The sequence below is a fragment of the Nerophis lumbriciformis genome, linkage group LG25 (genome assembly GCF_033978685.3).
Source record: "Nerophis lumbriciformis linkage group LG25, RoL_Nlum_v2.1, whole genome shotgun sequence".
Lineage (NCBI taxonomy): Eukaryota > Metazoa > Chordata > Actinopteri > Syngnathiformes > Syngnathidae > Nerophis > Nerophis lumbriciformis.
The window spans coordinates 7,144,707-7,163,642 of record NC_084572.2 but is presented as its reverse complement, the minus strand read 5'-3'; the positions used below and the strand labels follow the sequence as shown (position 1 = coordinate 7,163,642).

General features: G+C 28.0%; 1 protein-coding gene across 2 annotated transcripts in view; it reads left to right on the top strand.

Annotated features, from left to right (window-relative positions):
• The window catches only part of dnai7 (dynein axonemal intermediate chain 7), a 41,623-nt gene that overhangs the window by 6,944 nt on the left and 15,743 nt on the right, over positions 1-18,936 (top strand). For both annotated transcript variants that reach the window (XM_072916046.1, XM_061983616.1), the window contains 8 exons: positions 81-218; positions 287-421; positions 5,010-5,113; positions 10,774-10,932; positions 11,008-11,170; positions 11,234-11,321; positions 11,381-11,544; positions 13,860-14,019. In XM_072916046.1, the coding sequence (XP_072772147.1) occupies positions 81-218; positions 287-421; positions 5,010-5,113; positions 10,774-10,932; positions 11,008-11,170; positions 11,234-11,321; positions 11,381-11,544; positions 13,860-14,019 (1,111 nt within the window). The remainder of the gene's footprint in view (positions 1-80; positions 219-286; positions 422-5,009; positions 5,114-10,773; positions 10,933-11,007; positions 11,171-11,233; positions 11,322-11,380; positions 11,545-13,859; positions 14,020-18,936) is intronic.

Genomic DNA, 18,936 nt, shown 5'->3' with positions numbered 1-18,936 from the left:
TGGAATAGACCGACTTCCGTTGTTAGCTGACTTTTGCTAGCGTTTCTTTATGACTTAGAATGTGAGCGGTGTGTCCACAGTGGGAGCGATACATGCAATGCAGTGTGACACCAGACTCCACAGTGCAGCAGGACGTCAACACCTTCATCAGCTTGTGGAGAGACGACACAAACTGCGACCTCAACACCGTGCTGAAGAAATGTAACGTGGCCCAGCAGGTCTGTCGGCCTGCACTTCCATCTTTATTCAGGAGGTTCTCAGATAATATTCTTTATTCTCCACCCAGCTGATGGAGGAACTGGAGGAGCTGCTGAGGAAAGCTGGCAGCCTCAAAGAAGTTATGACATACCGGGAGGCTCTCCTACATCTGCAGGATGTAGTCCACAAGAAAATCCTCAACGTGAGCGCGGAGATCCTGAAGGTGCACTTCCACACTACACTTTCTTTATTATATGCACATAAAGAGCTCTACAATGTAGATACTATTGTAAAATATGTTTGCTGTTATCTGTTATTTGGACTCTTTTTTTATATTGTAGTTAGTTAGCTATGTCAGGGCTTTGATACACATTGTTCCAAAAATGTAAAGTAATAATATGAGATAATTATTAGAGGTAATCAAGTAAAACATTGGAAATATACTGTACTTCATGTAAAGGAATAATAATTATACAGACTTTTACCCATATCTATATATTATAATACAATGAAGAAATAATTAATACAATGAAATGCATCATACAATTTGAAAATATTCACCAATAACTAAACCATTTTTAAATGTAATTAATGAAAATTAATATAACACATATATATATATATATATATATATATATATATATATATATATATATATATATATATATATATATATATATATATATATATATATATATATATATTTATATACCATTTTTTAAATGTAATTAATGAAAATTAATATAACACACACACACATATATATATATATATATATATATATATATATATATATATATATATATATATATATATATATATATATATATATATATGTGTTATATTAATTTATATATATATATGTATATGTGTTATATTAATTTTCATTAATTACATTTAAAAAATGGTATATATATATATATATATATATATGTGTTATATTAATTTTCATTAATTACATTTAAAAAATGGTATATATATATATATATATATATATATATATATGTGTTATATTATTTTCATTAATTACATTTAAAAAATGGTATATATATATATATATATATATATATGTGTGTTATATTAATTTTCATTAATTACATTTAAAAATGGTATATATATATATATATATATGTGTTGTATTAATTTTCATTAATTACATTTAAAAAATGGTATATATATATATATATATATATATATATATATATATATATATATATATATATATATATATATATATATGTGTTATATTAATTTTCATTAATTACATTTAAAAAATGGTATATATATATATATATATATATATATATATATATATATATATATATATATATATATATATATATATATGTGTTATATTAATTTTCATTAATTACATTTAAAAAATGGTAGGTTTATTTGAAATAGGGATGGATACAGAAACATAGTTATCTGAAACAGTCATTCAATGTATGCATCATAGTGTTTGTAGCCTAAGCTCATTTACAACACTTGTCCCCAACAACAACAATGACAACAACAACAACAACAACACCAACACAGATCTAACATAATTAAAATAGGAAAATAAAAAGAATGAGGCAACGAGGAGTCGATAATAATGATAATAGTAATAATACAGACATAGTGCAAACTAGATCAATCATCAATCAATCAATGTTTATTTATACAGCCCTAAATCACAAGTGTCTCAAAGGGCTGCACAAGCCACAACGACATCCTCGGTAAAAGCCAATAATAATAATAATAATAATAATAACACAGACAAAAATTGCTAACAGAAAACAGGTGAGGGGAAATGCTGTGAGAAAGATTTGTGAAGCGATCATGAAAAAACACCAACACAACAGGAAGTGTCACCAAAAGAAGAGCGCAGGACAGGAAAAAACACCAAACACAACAGGAAGTGCCACCAAAAGAAGAGCGCAGGACAGGAAACAACACCAAACACAACAGGAAGTGCCACCAAAAGAAGAGCGCAGAACAGGAAAAAACACCAAACACAACAGGAAGTGCCACCAAAAGAAGAGCGCAGGACAGGAACCAAGACCAAACACAACAGGAAGTGCCACCAAAAGAAGAGCGCAGGACAGGAACCAACACCAAACACAACAGGAAGTGCCACCAAAAGAAGAGCGCAGGACAGGAACCAACACCAAACACAACAGGAAGTGCCACCAAAAGAAGAGCGCAGGACAGGAACCAACACCAAACACAACAGGAAGTGCCACCAAAAGAAGAGCGCAGGACAGGAACCAAGACCAAACACAACAGGAAGTGCCACCAAAAGAAGAGCACAGGACAGGAAACAACACCAAACACAACAGGAAGTGCCACCAAAAGAAGAGCACAGAACAGGAAAAAACACCAAACACAACAGGAAGTGCCACCAAAAGAAGAGCGCAGGACAGGAAAAAACACCAAACACAACAGGAAGTGCCACCAAAAGAAGAGCGCAGGACAGGAAACAACACCAAACACAACAGGAAGTGCCACCAAAAGAAGAGCGCAGAACAGGAAAAAACACCAAACACAACAGGAAGTGCCACCAAAAGAAGAGCGCAGGACAGGAACCAAGACCAAACACAACAGGAAGTGCCACCAAAAGAAGAGCGCAGGACAGGAACCAACACCAAACACAACAGGAAGTGCCACCAAAAGAAGAGCGCAGGACAGGAACCAACACCAAACACAACAGGAAGTGCCACCAAAAGAAGAGCGCAGGACAGGAACCAACACCAAACACAACAGGAAGTGCCACCAAAAGAAGAGCGCAGGACAGGAACCAACACCAAACACAACAGGAAGTGCCACCAAAAGAAGAGCGCAGAACAGGAAAAAACACCAAACACAACAGGAAGTGCCACCAAAAGAAGAGCACAGGACAGGAACCAAGACCAAACACAACAGGAAGTGCCACCAAAAGAAGAGCACAGGACAGGAAACAACACCAAACACAACAGGAAGTGCCACCAAAAGAAGGGTGCAGAACAGGAAAAAACACCAAACACAACAGGAAGTGCCACCAAAAGAAGAGCGCAGGACAGGAAAAAACACCAAACACAACAGGAAGTGCCACCAAAAGAAGAGCGCAGGACAGGAAACAACACCAAACACAACAGGAAGTGCCACCAAAAGAAGAGCGCAGAACAGGAAAAAACACCAAACACAACAGGAAGTGCCACCAAAAGAAGAGCGCAGGACAGGAACCAAGACCAAACACAACAGGAAGTGCCACCAAAAGAAGAGCGCAGGACAGGAACCAAGACCAAACACAACAGGAAGTGCCACCAAAAGAAGAGCGCAGGACAGGAACCAACACCAAACACAACAGGAAGTGCCACCAAAAGAAAAGCGCAGGACAGGAACCAACACCAAACACAACAGGAAGTGCCACCAAAAGAAGAGCGCAGGACAGGAACCAACACCAAACACAACAGGAAGTGCCACCAAAAGAAGAGCGCAGGACAGGAACCAACACCAAACACAACAGGAAGTGCCACCAAAAGAAGAGCGCAGGACAGGAACCAACACCAAACACAACAGGAAGTGCCACCAAAAGAAGAGCGCAGGACAGGAACCAACACCAAACACAACAGGAAGTGCCACCAAAAGAAGAGCGCAAGACAGGAACCAACACCAAACACAACAGGAAGTGCCACCAAAATAAGAGCGCAGGACAGTAACCAAGACCAAACACAACAGGAAGTGCCACCAAAAGAAGAGCGCAGGACAGGAAACAACACCAAACATAGGCGAACACCAACAAAAGTGCACGGCCTGGTGTAAGCAGTTATATAGTATTTTATACACTAGCTTTTCATGCTGAATTATGTTATGTTTTGTTTTGATAATTTCTGATTCCTCAGAGAAGGTGCTCTAATAAATCTGCCCAGAACTGACAGTATATATACGTTTATGTATTTACATATTTTATATACATCATAAGTGAGAAGTGGATCCTAAAAAGTTGCTATAAATTTATTTCGAACATGCTTATAATATAATTATAATAATATAATATAATATAATATATAATCCATCCATCCATTTTCTACCGCATATCATATAATAAAATATAATATAATATATCTGTATATATTATATGTAAATATTACATATATGTTATATTTTATATTGCTACTATGGTACATTTTTAGTCTACTTTATACCTGCATTATCCTTTCCATCCTTACCCTTTCCATCCTTTGTAACTGAGCTACTGTGTGGAACAATTTCCCTTCTGGATCAATAAAGTTTGTCTAAGTCTAAGTCTAACAATATGGTACATTGTTTATTTACAGTTTGACATTTCAACATGTTCGAAAAGGAGTAGGAAGAAGCAACGCTTATTTAATCCCAATCCAATCCAATCCACTTTATTTATATAGCACATTTAAACAACAAGAATGTTTCCAAAGTGCTGCACAGCCATGTTAAAAACAATATTAAAAACAATATTAAAAACAATATTATGCTCCACCAATGACTGAATAAAAAAAAAAATATATATATATAAAACCAATATAAAAACAGTATAAAAAGAAATATGATTGAAAACGATTTTAAAGGGTAAACCAATTAAAACAGTAAATAGAAATCAAAATGTATAAAAAAAACACAATGCATAACATTTGTTGACTTCCACTTTGACTTATAATAACAATTAGATGAAGTATTTCCACACATGGTGGAAGTAAGGAAAGAGTTCTGCTGTGTCTGCAGCCTCATAATTGTGTACAATGTTTGGGATGTTGCTAGTTTGAAATGGTGGGTTCCTGATGTTGATGTTTGTGTCCCCTGGCTGGTTGAAGGGGGCCAGTTCCAATATTGACACGGAGACGGGCAACATGCAGGCTGTGATAAAAGACGACAACATGACATTGTGCCTCTGGGCAAACCTCATGAGGAATCACAGGTAATCAGACCGCTTTTGGAGTTTAAGCCTTTAAATGGCAGAATGATGAAAAATGGCACATTCAAATCTTAAATATTAAAAAGAAAAAATAAAATAAAATAATAATTATATATATATATATATATATATATATATATATATATATATATATATATATATATATATATATATATATATATATATATATATATATCAAATACTAATGATATTTGTGGGATTTTAACTAAAACATATTCTATATGTATTCCATATTTATTTATGTATATCATTTAATATTTTATTCAATATTCTTTAGACATGTATATCAAATACTAAATATATTTATGTGATTTAAACCCCTTGTTTTAAATACAATGTTCCTAAACCTGCTACAATATATGTTCTGTATTCATGTATTTTTATATATTTTATGGTTTAACTTTTTTTAATAATATTTTTTTTTTCATTTACAGTATGTCTATCAAATGCTAATTGTATTTGTTTGCCTTTAACCCTTTAAATGCCGCTAATATTTTGTATATTCATGTAATTTTAGATATTTTATTATTATCGTATTTTCATTATGTATGTACAGTATGTCAATCAAATACTAATTATAGTTGTGTGATTTTAACTCTTTAAATGCCAACAAAAACATGTCAGGTTCCTAAAAATTGCTCTAAGATTATTTTCTATAATGTATTTTTATATATTTCATTATTTAACATATTTTCTATATCTATCAAATACAAATTACTTTTGTGTGATTTTAACCCTTGAAATGCCAGCATGACAAAAACGGCTCAAAAATATTTTGTATATTCATGTATTTGTATATATTTTATCATTAAACATATTTTTTAAAACCATTTTTTTTATATACAGTATATCTATCAAATACTAACTATATTTGTGGTATTTTAACCCTTTAAATGCCAGCATGACAAAAAAAAAAACGCTCGAAAATATTTTGTATATTCATGTATTTTTTTAAATTTTTTTATTAAACATATTTTTTTAAAACAATACATTTTTTACATACAGTATATCTATCAAATACAAATCATATTTGTGTGATTTAACCCTTTAAATCTAAAAAACATGTCAGGTTACTAAAAACTGCTCCTATAATATTTTCCATATTTATTTATTATTCAAAATGTTTTATATATATTTTAAAATGTTTTCTTTCATATTTAAAAAAAATGTTTTCAATATATATTAACTTTTTCTTTTTCAAATAATTACATTTTTGTATACAGCATATGTATCAAATAAATACTAATTATATTTGGGTGATTCTTAACCCTTTAAATGCCAGCATGACCAAAAAAATGTCAGGTTACTAAAAACTGCTCTCATATTTTCTTCTATATTCATGTATTTTTCATATCTTTATTATTTAACATATATTTTTATTTACTGTATATCTATTAAATAAATACTAATTATATTTGTGCGATTTAACCCTTTAAATCTAAAAACATGTCAGGTTACTAAAACCTGCTCTTATATTATTTTCTATATTCATGTATTTTTTTATATCTTTATTATTCATATTTTTTTAAAATAGTAATTATTTTTATAGAGTATAACTGTCTAATACTGACTATATTTGTGGGATTTTAACCCTTTAAAAGCCAGCATGACAAAAAACTGCTCTAAAAAATGTGTTTTTATTCATGTATTTTTATATATTTTATTATTTAACATATTTTTTAAATAATAAACGTTTTGTATACCGTATGTCTATTAATTTCGAACTATATTTGTGGGATTTAACCCTTTAAATCTAAAAAACATGTCAGGTTACTAAAAACAGCTCTTATAATATTTTCTATATTCATTTATTATTTAGAATATTTTATATACATTTTACATTTTTTTATGTTATAATTTAAAAAAAAAGTTTCAATATATTTTTCCTTTTTTTTTCTTCAAATAATTGCATTTTTATATTTTATACATTTCTATTATATTAAAAAAAGCATTTTATATACATTTAAAAAAAATCTATTATATATATATATATATATATATATATATATATATATATATATATATATATATATATATATGTATATATATATATAAAATATATATATATATATAAAATATATATATATTTTAACTTTTTTTTTTTAAATAATAAAATTTTTATATACAGCATATATATCAAATAAATACTAATTATATTTGGGTGATTCTTAACCCTTTAAATGACAGCATGACCAAAAAAATGTCAGGTTACTAAAAAGTGCTCTTATATTTTCTTCTATATTCATGTATTTTTCATACCTTTTATTATTTAACACATCTTTTTATATACTGTATATCTATCAAATAAATACTAATTATATGTTTAGGAGTTAACCATTTAAAACTAAAAAACATGTCAGCATACTAAAAACTGTTCTTATATTATTTTCTGTATTCATGTATTTTTTAATATCTTTATTATTTAAAATACTTTTTTTTAGATAGTATTTTTTTAAAGAGTATAATTGTCTAATACTAACTATATTTGTGGGATTTTAACCCTTTTAATGCCAGCATGACTGCTCTAAAAAAAATTGTATGAATGTATTTTTATATATTTTATTATTTAACATATTCTTTAAATAATAAACGTTTTGTATACCGTATGTCTATTAACAACTAACTATATTTGTGGGATTTAACCCTTTAAATCTAAAAAAAACATGTCAGGTTACTAAAAACAGCTCTTATAATATTTTCTATATTCATTTATTATTTAAAATATTTTATATACATTTAAAAAAAATGTAGTTTATAATTAAAACATTTTTTTCCAATATATTTGAAAATTTTTTGTATTATATATATTAAAAAAAATGCAATATATTTGAACTTTTTTAATAATTACATTTTTGTATACAGCATATGTATCAAATAAATACTAATTATATTTGTGTGATTCCTAACCCTTTAAATGCCAGCATGACCAAAAAAAATCGTCAGCTTACTAAAAACTGTTCTTATAATATTTTCTATATTCATTTATTATTTAAAATATTTGATATATATTTAAAAAATATATATATTATATAAATTTAAAAAAATCGATATGTTTTAACTTTTTTTTTCAAATAATTAAATTTTTTATACAGCATATGTATCAAATTAATACTAATTAAATGTGTGATTCTTAACCTTTAAATGCCAGCATGACCACAAAATATGTCAGGTTATTTAAAACTGCTGTCATATTTTCTTCTATATTCATGTATTTTTCATATCTTTATTATTTAACATCCTTTTTTTTAATTTACTACTAATTATATTTTTGTGATTTAACCCTTTAAATCTAAAAAAACATGTCAAGTTACTAAAAACGGCTCTTATATGTTCTATGTTCATTTATTATTCAAAATGTTCTTATATATATTTCAACATTTTTTACATTATATTGTACATTTTTTTTCTCAATAAATAAAAAAAAAAAAATTCAAAGAATTAAATTTTTATATACAGCATATGTATCAAATAAATACTAATTATATTTGTGTGATTCTTAACCCTTTAAATGCCAGCATGACCAAAAAAAAATGTTAGGTTACTAAAAACGGCTCTCATATTTTCTTCTATTTTCATGTATTTTTCATATCTTTATTATTTAACATATATATTTATTTACTACTAATTATATTTGTGGGAGTTAACCCTTTAAAACAAAAAAACATGTCAGGTTACTAAAAACTGTTCTTATAATATTTTCTATATTCATTTATTATTTAAAATATTTGATATATATTTAAAAAAAAAAAAAATAATATAAATTAAAAAAAATCGATATGTTTTAACTTTTTATTTCAAATAATAAAAATTTTTATACAGCATATGTATCAAATTAATACTAATTAAATGTGTGATTCTTAACCTTTAAATGCCAGCATGACCACAAAATATGTCAGGTTATTTAAAACTGCTGTCATATTTTCTTCTATATTCATGTATTTTTCATATCTTTATTATTTAACATCCTTTTTTTTATTTACTACTAATTATATTTTTGTGATTTAACCCTTTAAATCTAAAAAAACATGTCAAGTTACTAAAAACGGCTCTTATATGTTCTATGTTCATTTATTATTTAAAATGTTCTTGTATATATTTCAACATTTTTTACATTATATTGTACATTTTTTTTCTCAATAAATTAAAAAAAATAAATTCAAAAGAATAAAATTTTTATATACAGCATATGTATCAAATAAATACTAATTATATTTGTGTGATTCTTAACCCTTTAAATGCCAGCATGACCAAAAAAAAAAAGTTAGGTTACTAAAAACGGCTCTCATATTTTCTTCTATTTTCATGTATTTTTCATATCTTTATTATTTAACATATCTTTTTATTTACTGTATATCTATTAAATAAATACTAATTATATTTGTGCGATTTAACCCTTTAAATCTAAAAACATGTCAGGTTACGAAAACCTGCTCTTATATTATTTTCTATATTCATGTATTTTTTAATATCTTTATTATTCATATTTTTTTTAAATAGTAATTATTTTTATAGAGTATAACTGTCTAATACTGACTATATTTGTGGGATTTTAACCCTTTAAAAGCCAGCATGACAAAAAACTGCTCTAAAAAAATTTGTTTTTATTCATGTATTTTTATATATTTTATTATTTAACATATTTTTTAAATAATAAACATTTTGTATACCGTATGTCTATTAATTTCGAACTATATTTGTGGGATTTAACCCTTTAAATCTAAAAAACATGTCAGGTTACTAAAAACAGTTCTTATAATATTTTCTATATTCATTTATTATTTAAAATATTTTATATACATTTTACATTTTTTTATGTTATAATTAAAAAAAAAAGATTTAATATATATATATATTTTTTTTTTCTTCTTTTATATTTTATACGTTTCTATTATATTAAAAAAAACATTTTATATAGATTTAAAAAAAATTATATTATATATATATATATATATATATATATATATATGTATGTATATATATATATATATATATATATATATATTATTTAAAATATTGTATATATATTTAAAACAATATATATACATATATATATATATATATATATATATATATATATATATATATATATATATATATATATATATATATATATATATATATATATATTTTAATTCTATATATTTTAACTTTTATTTTTCAAAGAATTACATTTTTATATACAGCATAAGTATCAAATAAATACTAATTATATTTGTGGGAGTTAACCCTTTAAAACTAAAAAACATGTCAGCTTACTAAAAACTGTTCTTATAATATTTTCTACATTCATTTATTATTTAAAATATATTATATATATTTTAAAAAGGTTTCTATTATATTTAAAAAAAAAAAGCAATATATTTTAACTTTAAAAAAAAAAAAGAATTACATTTTTATATACAGCATATGTATCAAATAAATACTAATTAAATGTGTGTGATTCTTAACCCTTTAAATGCCAGCATGACCAAAAAATATGTCAGGTTAATTAAAACTGCTCTCATATTTTCTTCTATATTCATGTATTTTTCATATCTTTATTATTTAACATATATATTTATTTACTACGAATAATATTTGAGTGATTTGAATGGTCATCCGTGGGTGCAAAGGACTTGTTGGGTTGTGCTGTGGTCTTTCAGGTTCAAATACTTGAACTTCGGGGAGGTGGGCATGGGCTTTGAGCTGACCAAGCAGCTGGCAGGGAGCGACATCGCCGTGCGGATCCTCTACACCCGCTACGACCATTTGTCCATCCTGTCCAGAATGACCCACATGACCATGCCGCTGCCCCCCGTCAGGTGGGTCCCATCTCCCTTTTAGCACACACACCTTTGGAGAAGGCTTCACGCCGCCTTGGTCTCGGGGGCCCCCAGCTCTCTCAGCAAGGCGGAGGAGGTTCCACCCGAGCAGGGGGAGGCCACGGAGAACCAGGAGGAGGCCAAGGAGAACCAGGAGGAGGCGGGGGCTCAGCAGCAGCATGAGACCGTGGAGGATGAGAAGACACCCACTAATGAGACTGAGGGGATGAAGGCACAGGTATCCTCGCATGCTGTGTACGTACAGTATGTACAGTATGTACAGTATGTGCCTCCATTGCAGGACTCTGAAAGCCAGCTGTCAAAAAGCAGCGCCCCACACCCCGAGGATGGAGACAGCCAGATCCAGACCCAAATAGAGACCATTACGGGTAAGCCTGACACCTGTTTGCGTCCAAATACCTTCTCACAGGTGTGTTCCACTTTCCAGCCGCCTCCACTCCCCCTCCCCCGCAGGAGGCCGCGGAGGACGCCGGCCCGGACCCCCACGTGGTGGACCTGATGCAGTACACCACCCTGGGCGGGGTCTTCTACTGCGAAGTCTTCCACCTGCCGCCGCAGGCGCATCAAGTCAAGGGCTGGGAGATCCGGAAGGTAAACATCGGGAAGGTTGCTCTCTTCTATGCCGATATTTGGCTTTTTGACTCGTATCGGTATCTGCCTTTTTTATTGCTGGTTTTATGAGCAGAGGAGCATGTTGGGCAGCGCACACACACAGAGTACTTACAAGCACACACAGTGTGTAGACAGAAAAGGGAGAACGGACGCATTTTGATGTAAAAAGTAAAGATAAAGGTGAAGTTATAACACTGAAACACCCTCAGGAAGAGGTGCTTTAAGACATGGCTAGCTACCTAGCGGCTAACGTCCATCCGCAGTGTTTTCTTATGTATATTTTAAAATGTTCTATATTTAAAAAAAAAATATATATATACAGGTAAAAGCCAGTAAATTAGAATATTTTGAAAAACTTGATTTATTTCAGTAATTGCATTCAAAAGGTGTAACTTGTACATTATATTTATTCATTGCACACAGACTGATGCATTCAAATGTTTATTTCATTTCATTTTGATGATTTGAAGTGGCAACAAATGAAAATCCAAAATTCCGTGTGTCACAAAATTAGAATATTACGTAAGGCTAATACAAAAAAGGGATTTTTAGAAATGTTGGCCAACTGAAAAGTATGAAAATGAAAAATATAAGCATGTACAATACTCAATACTTGGTTGGAGCTCCTTTTGCCTCAATTACTGCGTTAATGCGGCGTGGCATGGAGTCGATGAGTTTCTGGCACTGCTCAGGTGTTATGAGAGCCCAGGTTGCTCTGATAGTGGCCTTCAACTCTTCTGCGTTTTTGGGTCTGGCATTCTGCATCTTCCTTTTCACAATACCCCACAGATTTTCTATGGGGCTAAGGTCAGGGGAGTTGGCGGGCCAATTTAGAACAGAAATACCATGGTCCGTAAACCAGGCACGGGTAGATTTTGCGCTGTGTGCAGGCGCCAAGTCCTGTTGGAACTTGAAATCTCCATCTCCATAGAGCAGGTCAGCAGCAGGAAGCATGAAGTGCTCTAAAACTTGCTGGTAGACGGCTGCGTTGACCCTGGATCTCAGGAAACAGAGTGGACCGACACCAGCAGATGACATGGCACCCCAAACCATCACCCAACCATGCAAATTTTGCATTTCCTTTGGAAATCGAGGTCCCAGAGTCTGGAGGAAGACAGGAGAGGCACAGGATCCACGTTGCCTGAAGTCTAGTGTAAAGTTTCCACCATCAGTGATGGTTTGGGGTGCCATGTCATCTGCTGGTGTCGGTCCACTCTGTTTCCTGAGATCCAGGGTCAACGCAGCCGTCTACCAGCAAGTTTTAGAGCACTTCATGTTTCCTGCTGCTGACCTGCTCTATGGAGATGGAGATTTCAAGTTCCAACAGGACTTGGCGCCTGCACACAGCGCAAAATCTACCCGTGCCTGGTTTACGGACCATGGTATTTCTGTTCTAAATTGGCCCGCCAACTCCCCTGACCTTAGCCCCATAGAAAATCTGTGGGGTATTGTGAAAAGGAAGATGCAGAATGCCAGACCCAAAAACGCAGAAGAGTTGAAGGCCACTATCAGAGCAACCTGGGCTCTCATAACACCTGAGCAGTGCCAGAAACTCATCGACTCCATGCCACGCCGCATTAACGCAGTAATTGAGGCAAAAGGAGCTCCAACCAAGTATTGAGTATTGTACATGCTCATATTGTTCATTTTCATACTTTTCAGTTGGCCAACATTTCTAAAAATCCCTTTTTTGTATTAGCCTTAAGTAATATTCTAATTTTGTGACACACGGAATTTAGGATTTTCATTTGTTGCCACTTCAAATCATCAAAATTAAATGAAATAAACATTTGAATGCATCAGTCTGTGTGCAATGAATAAATATAATGTACAAGTTACACCTTTTGAATGCAATTACTGAAGTAAATCAAGTTTTTCAAAATATTCTAATTTACTGGCTTTTACCTGTATATATTTTAACTTTTTTCTCAAATAATTACATTTTTATATACAGTATATCTATCAAATAAATGCTAATTGTATTTGTGTGATTCTTTACTGACATGTAAGTAAAGAAGATCAGGCAGCAGCTCACACATTCTCATACTTTCTGTAACATCCAGGAAGAAATGAGGTTAGTCATCTTGAAAAATGACTCATCGATTATCTACGTGATGTTGACAATATTTCAGGGTTCCTCGGAAAGAAACCTGACTATGTATAACATCCATAAAATATATAAAACTGTATCAAATGGAGTAGATGAGTTATTATGATGTGAAAAAGCCACATTTCTTATCATTTTGCCAGGAGATTTTCCATATTTTCCTGTAACTTGACATGCTTGTGACCAGCTTTTAGAGGCGGGCCTGCAAGCGTTCCAATACACCATTGAAACGTGCGATCCAACGGAGGAAGAAGACGCTAACTCCTTCCTGGTCTCAGTGTCCGTCCCCCTCCCAGACAATCTTTTCTTCCTGGAACCCCCTCAAGTGGGGCGCTGGCTTGCAGCAGGTAGCACAGACACAACTAATATATTCCCCACCAATGAAACCTTTTAAAATATGAATTATATTTGCGAGAGCTTAACCACTTAAATGCCAGTATGATGAAAAATAGAACATGTCATACAATACTGAAACATTTTTCTATGTTATTATTATTAATATTTTTTCCACACTTTAAATGAGTCAATATTTTAAAACTACTTAAATTATATTTGCAGGATTTTAACCCTTTAAACGGCAGAATGATGAAAAATGTCAGGTTCCTAAAAAACTACTGTAAAATATTCTATATTAATATATCTTTTATGTATTTTTTTATTTTCTAATTTATATTCATAAATTGTTTATCTTATTTCTAATATATTTTTTTGGTAATTACTTTGTTATATATATATATATATATATATATATATATATATATATATATATATATATATATATATATATATATATATATATATATATATATATATATATATATATATATATATATATAAAATATTAATATTTGTGGAATTTTAACAAAATACTTTTGTAAAATATTCTATATTTTTATACATTTATTATTACTATTCAATTTTTTTTTTTTAAATGTCAATAAAATACTAATTTAGCTTGCAGGATTTTAAACCTTTAAATGCCAGTGTGATGAAAAATGTAACATTCCATAAAATACTGAAACATTTTTCTATGTTATTATTATTAATATTTTTTTCACACTTTAAATGAGTCAATATTTTAAAACTACTTAAATTATATTTGCAGGATTTTAACCCTTTAAACGGCAGAATGATGAAAAATGTCAGGTTCCTAAAAAACTACTGTAAAATATTCTATATTAATATATCTTTTATGTATTTTTTAATTTTCTAATTTATATTCATAAATTGTTTATCTTATTTCTAATATATATTTTTGGTAATTACTTTGTTATATATATATATACATATATATATATATATATATATATATATATATATATATATATATATATATATATATATATATATATATATATATATATATATATATATATATATATATATATATATATATATATGTGGAAGTAGTGTCAAAGCGCTTTGAGTACCTTGAAGGTAGAAAAGCGCTATACAAGTACAACCCATTTATCATTTATATATATATATATATATATATATATATATATATATATATATATATATATATATATATATATATATATATATATATATATATATATATAAAATATTAATATTTGTGGAATTTTAACAAAATACTTTTGTAAAATATTCTATATTTTTATACATTTATTATTACTATTCAATTTTTTTTTTTTAAATGTCAATAAAATACTAATTTAGCTTGCAGGATTTTAACCCTTTAAATGCCAGTGTGATGAAAAATGTAACATTCCATAAAATACTGAAAATGATTCTATATTACCGGTATTATTACTATTTTTTTCCACACTTTAAATGAGTCAATATTTTAAAACTACTTCAGATTGATGTATATGTCTATAAAATACTAATTATATTTGCAGAAGTTTAACCCTTTAAATGGCAGAATGATGAAAAATGTCAGGTTCCTAACAACTATTGTAAAATATTCTATATTAATATGTTTTTTATGTATTTTTTTTATTTCCTCATTTGTTTTTATTCTTTTTTTTTTTTCAATCTTATTTCTATTTTTTTTTATAGTTAATTTGTAATATATATCTATCAAATATTAATATTTGTGGGATTTTGACAAAATACTTTGGTAAAATATTCTATTTTTTTTTACTTTTTATTTTATTTTTTATTATTCAATATTTTTTTTTTTTAATATGTCAATAAAATACTAATTATATTTGTGTAATTGTAACCCTTTACATGCCAGCATGACAAAAAATGTAATGGTTTCTAAAAACTGTATATTTTCTATATTCATGTATTTTAATATATTTTATTGTTGAACATATTTTCTTATAATATAAAAATTTTTTTTATACAGTATGTCTATCAAATACTAATTATACATGTGTGATTTCAATCCTTTAAATGCCAGCATGACAAAAAATGCTCTAAAATATTTTGTATATTTACTATCATGTTTTTAAAATTATTTTTTATGTACAATATGTCAATCAAATACTAACTATATTTGTGCAATTTTAACTCTTTAAATGTCAGGTTTCTAAAAAATGCTGTAATATATTTTCTATATTCATAGATTGTTTTGTATTTGATCATTTAACATTAATTTTTTTAAATAATACATTTTTTATGTACTATATGTCTATCAAATACTAATTATATTTGTGTGATTTTAATCTCTTTATATGCCAGCATGACAAAAAAATGTCAGATTTTTTAAACTGCTCTAATATATTTTCTATATTTGTGTTTTTATACAACTTTATTATTTAACATATTTTCTTAAAGTAATATTTTTGTCTAAATACTGTCCATCAAATATTACTGTTGTGTGATTTTAACCCTCTAAATGCCACAATGACAAAAGAGGCTAGGTTCCTACAAACTGCTATAAAATATTTTATATTCCTAAATTTTTATGCATCTGTTTAATATATGTTTTATAAAGTTTTTTTTTATATGCTTATCAAATGCTAATTATAGTTGTGTGACTTTAACCCTTTAAATGCCAGGTTCTTAAAACTGCTTTAATATATTTTCTATATTCATGTGTTTTTATACACCTTTATTATTGACCATACTTTCTTAAAATAATATTTTTTATATAAACACTGTCTACCAAATATTACAATTGTGTGATTTAACCCTTTAAATGCCAGACTGACAAAAAAAGGCCAGGTTCCTAAAAAGGGCTATAAAATATTCTATAATAATATATTTCTATATATCTTCATTGTTTAATATATATTTTTAAATCATTATACATATTTTGTATACGTCTGTCAAATACTAATTATATTTGTGTGGTTTTAACACTTTAAATGCCAGCCTGGCAAAAATGTCAAGATTTTAAAAAATGCTGTGAAAAATTCAGTTATATTATTATATTATACATCTTTATTATTTTATAATTTATTTTTATTTTTTATACATGTTTATAAAATGCTAATTTAATTGTTATGTTAACTCTTTAAATGTTACAATTACAATATATTGCAATAAATATTCAATAAATATATTACAATAAATACTAAATATATTTGTGGCACCCTTTAAAGGCCTGTATATATTACTTTATGTATTAATAATAGTAAGAATGTTACATTTGAAAGAGTATTTATAAATATTAGGCCCAAAGAAGGTTCAATGATGGCAGCAACATTATTTTCGGGGCAGTATTGCTCGGTTGGTAGAGCGGCCGTGCCAGCAACTTGAGGGTTCCAGGTTCGATCCCAGCTTCTGCCATCCTAGTCACTGCCATTGTGTCCTTGGGCAAGACACTTTAGCCACCTGCTCCCAGTGCCACCCACATTGGTTTAAATGTAACTTAGATATTGGCTTTCACTATGTAGTGAGTCACTAGAAAAAAAGCGCTATATAAATATAATTCACTTCACTTTTCATGTTAATAAAGTAAAAAAAGACTGCATGAGTTTATGTTATATATATATATATATATATATATATATATATATATATATATATATATATATAAATAAAATATTAATATTTGTGGAATTTTAACAAAATACTTTTGTAAAGTATTCTATATTTTTATACATTTATTATTACTATTCAATTTTTTTTTTTTAAATGTCAATAAAATACTAATTTAGCTTGCAGGATTTTAAACCTTTAAATGCCAGTGTGATGAAAAATGTAACATTCCATAAAATACTGAAAATTATTCTATATTACCGGTATTATTACTATTTTTTTCCACACTTTAAATGAGTCAATATTTTAAAACTACTTCAGATTGATGTATATGTCTATAAAATACTAATTATATTTGCAGAAGTTTAACCCTTTAAATGGCAGAATGATGAAAAATGTCAGGTTCCTAACAACTATTGTAAAATATTCTATATTAATATATTTATGTATTTTTTTTATTTCCTAATTTGTTTTTATTCTTTTTTTTTCAATCTTATTTCTATTTTTTTTTAAGTTAATTTGTAATATATATCTATCAAATATTAATATTTGTGGGATTTTGACAAAATACTTTGGTAAAATATTCTATTTTTTTACTTTTTATTTTATTTTTTATTATTCAATTTTTTTTTTTTTAAATATGTCAATAAAATACTGTTATATTGGCTTTCACTATGTAGTGAGTCACTAGAAAAAAAACGCTATATAAATATAATTCACTTCACTTTTCATGTTAATAAAGTAAAAAAAGACTGCATGAGTTTATGTTTTATATATATATATATATATATATATATATATATATATATATATATATATATATATATGAAATATTAATATTTGTGGAATTTTAACAAAATACTTTTGTAAAATATTCTATATTTTTATACATTTATTATTACTATTCAATTTTTTTTTTTTTAAATGTCAATAAAATACTAATTTAGCTTTCAGGATTTTAAACCTTTAAATGCCAGTGTGATGAAAAATGTAACATTCCATAAAATACTGAAAATGATTCTATATTACCGGTATTATTACTATTACTTTTTTGCACACTTTAAATGAGTCAATATTTTAAAACTACTTCAGATTGATGTATATGTCTATAAAATACTAATTATATTTGCAGAAGTTTAACCCTTTAAATGGCAGAATGATGAAAAATGTCAGGTTCCTAACAACTATTGTAAAATATTCTATATTAATATATTTTTTATGTATTTTTTTTATTTCCTAATTTGTTTTTATTCTTTTTTTTTTCAATCTTATTTCTATTTTTTTTTAGTTAATTTGTAATATATATCTATCAAATATTAATATTTGTGGGATTTTGACAAAATACTTTGGTAAAATATTCTATT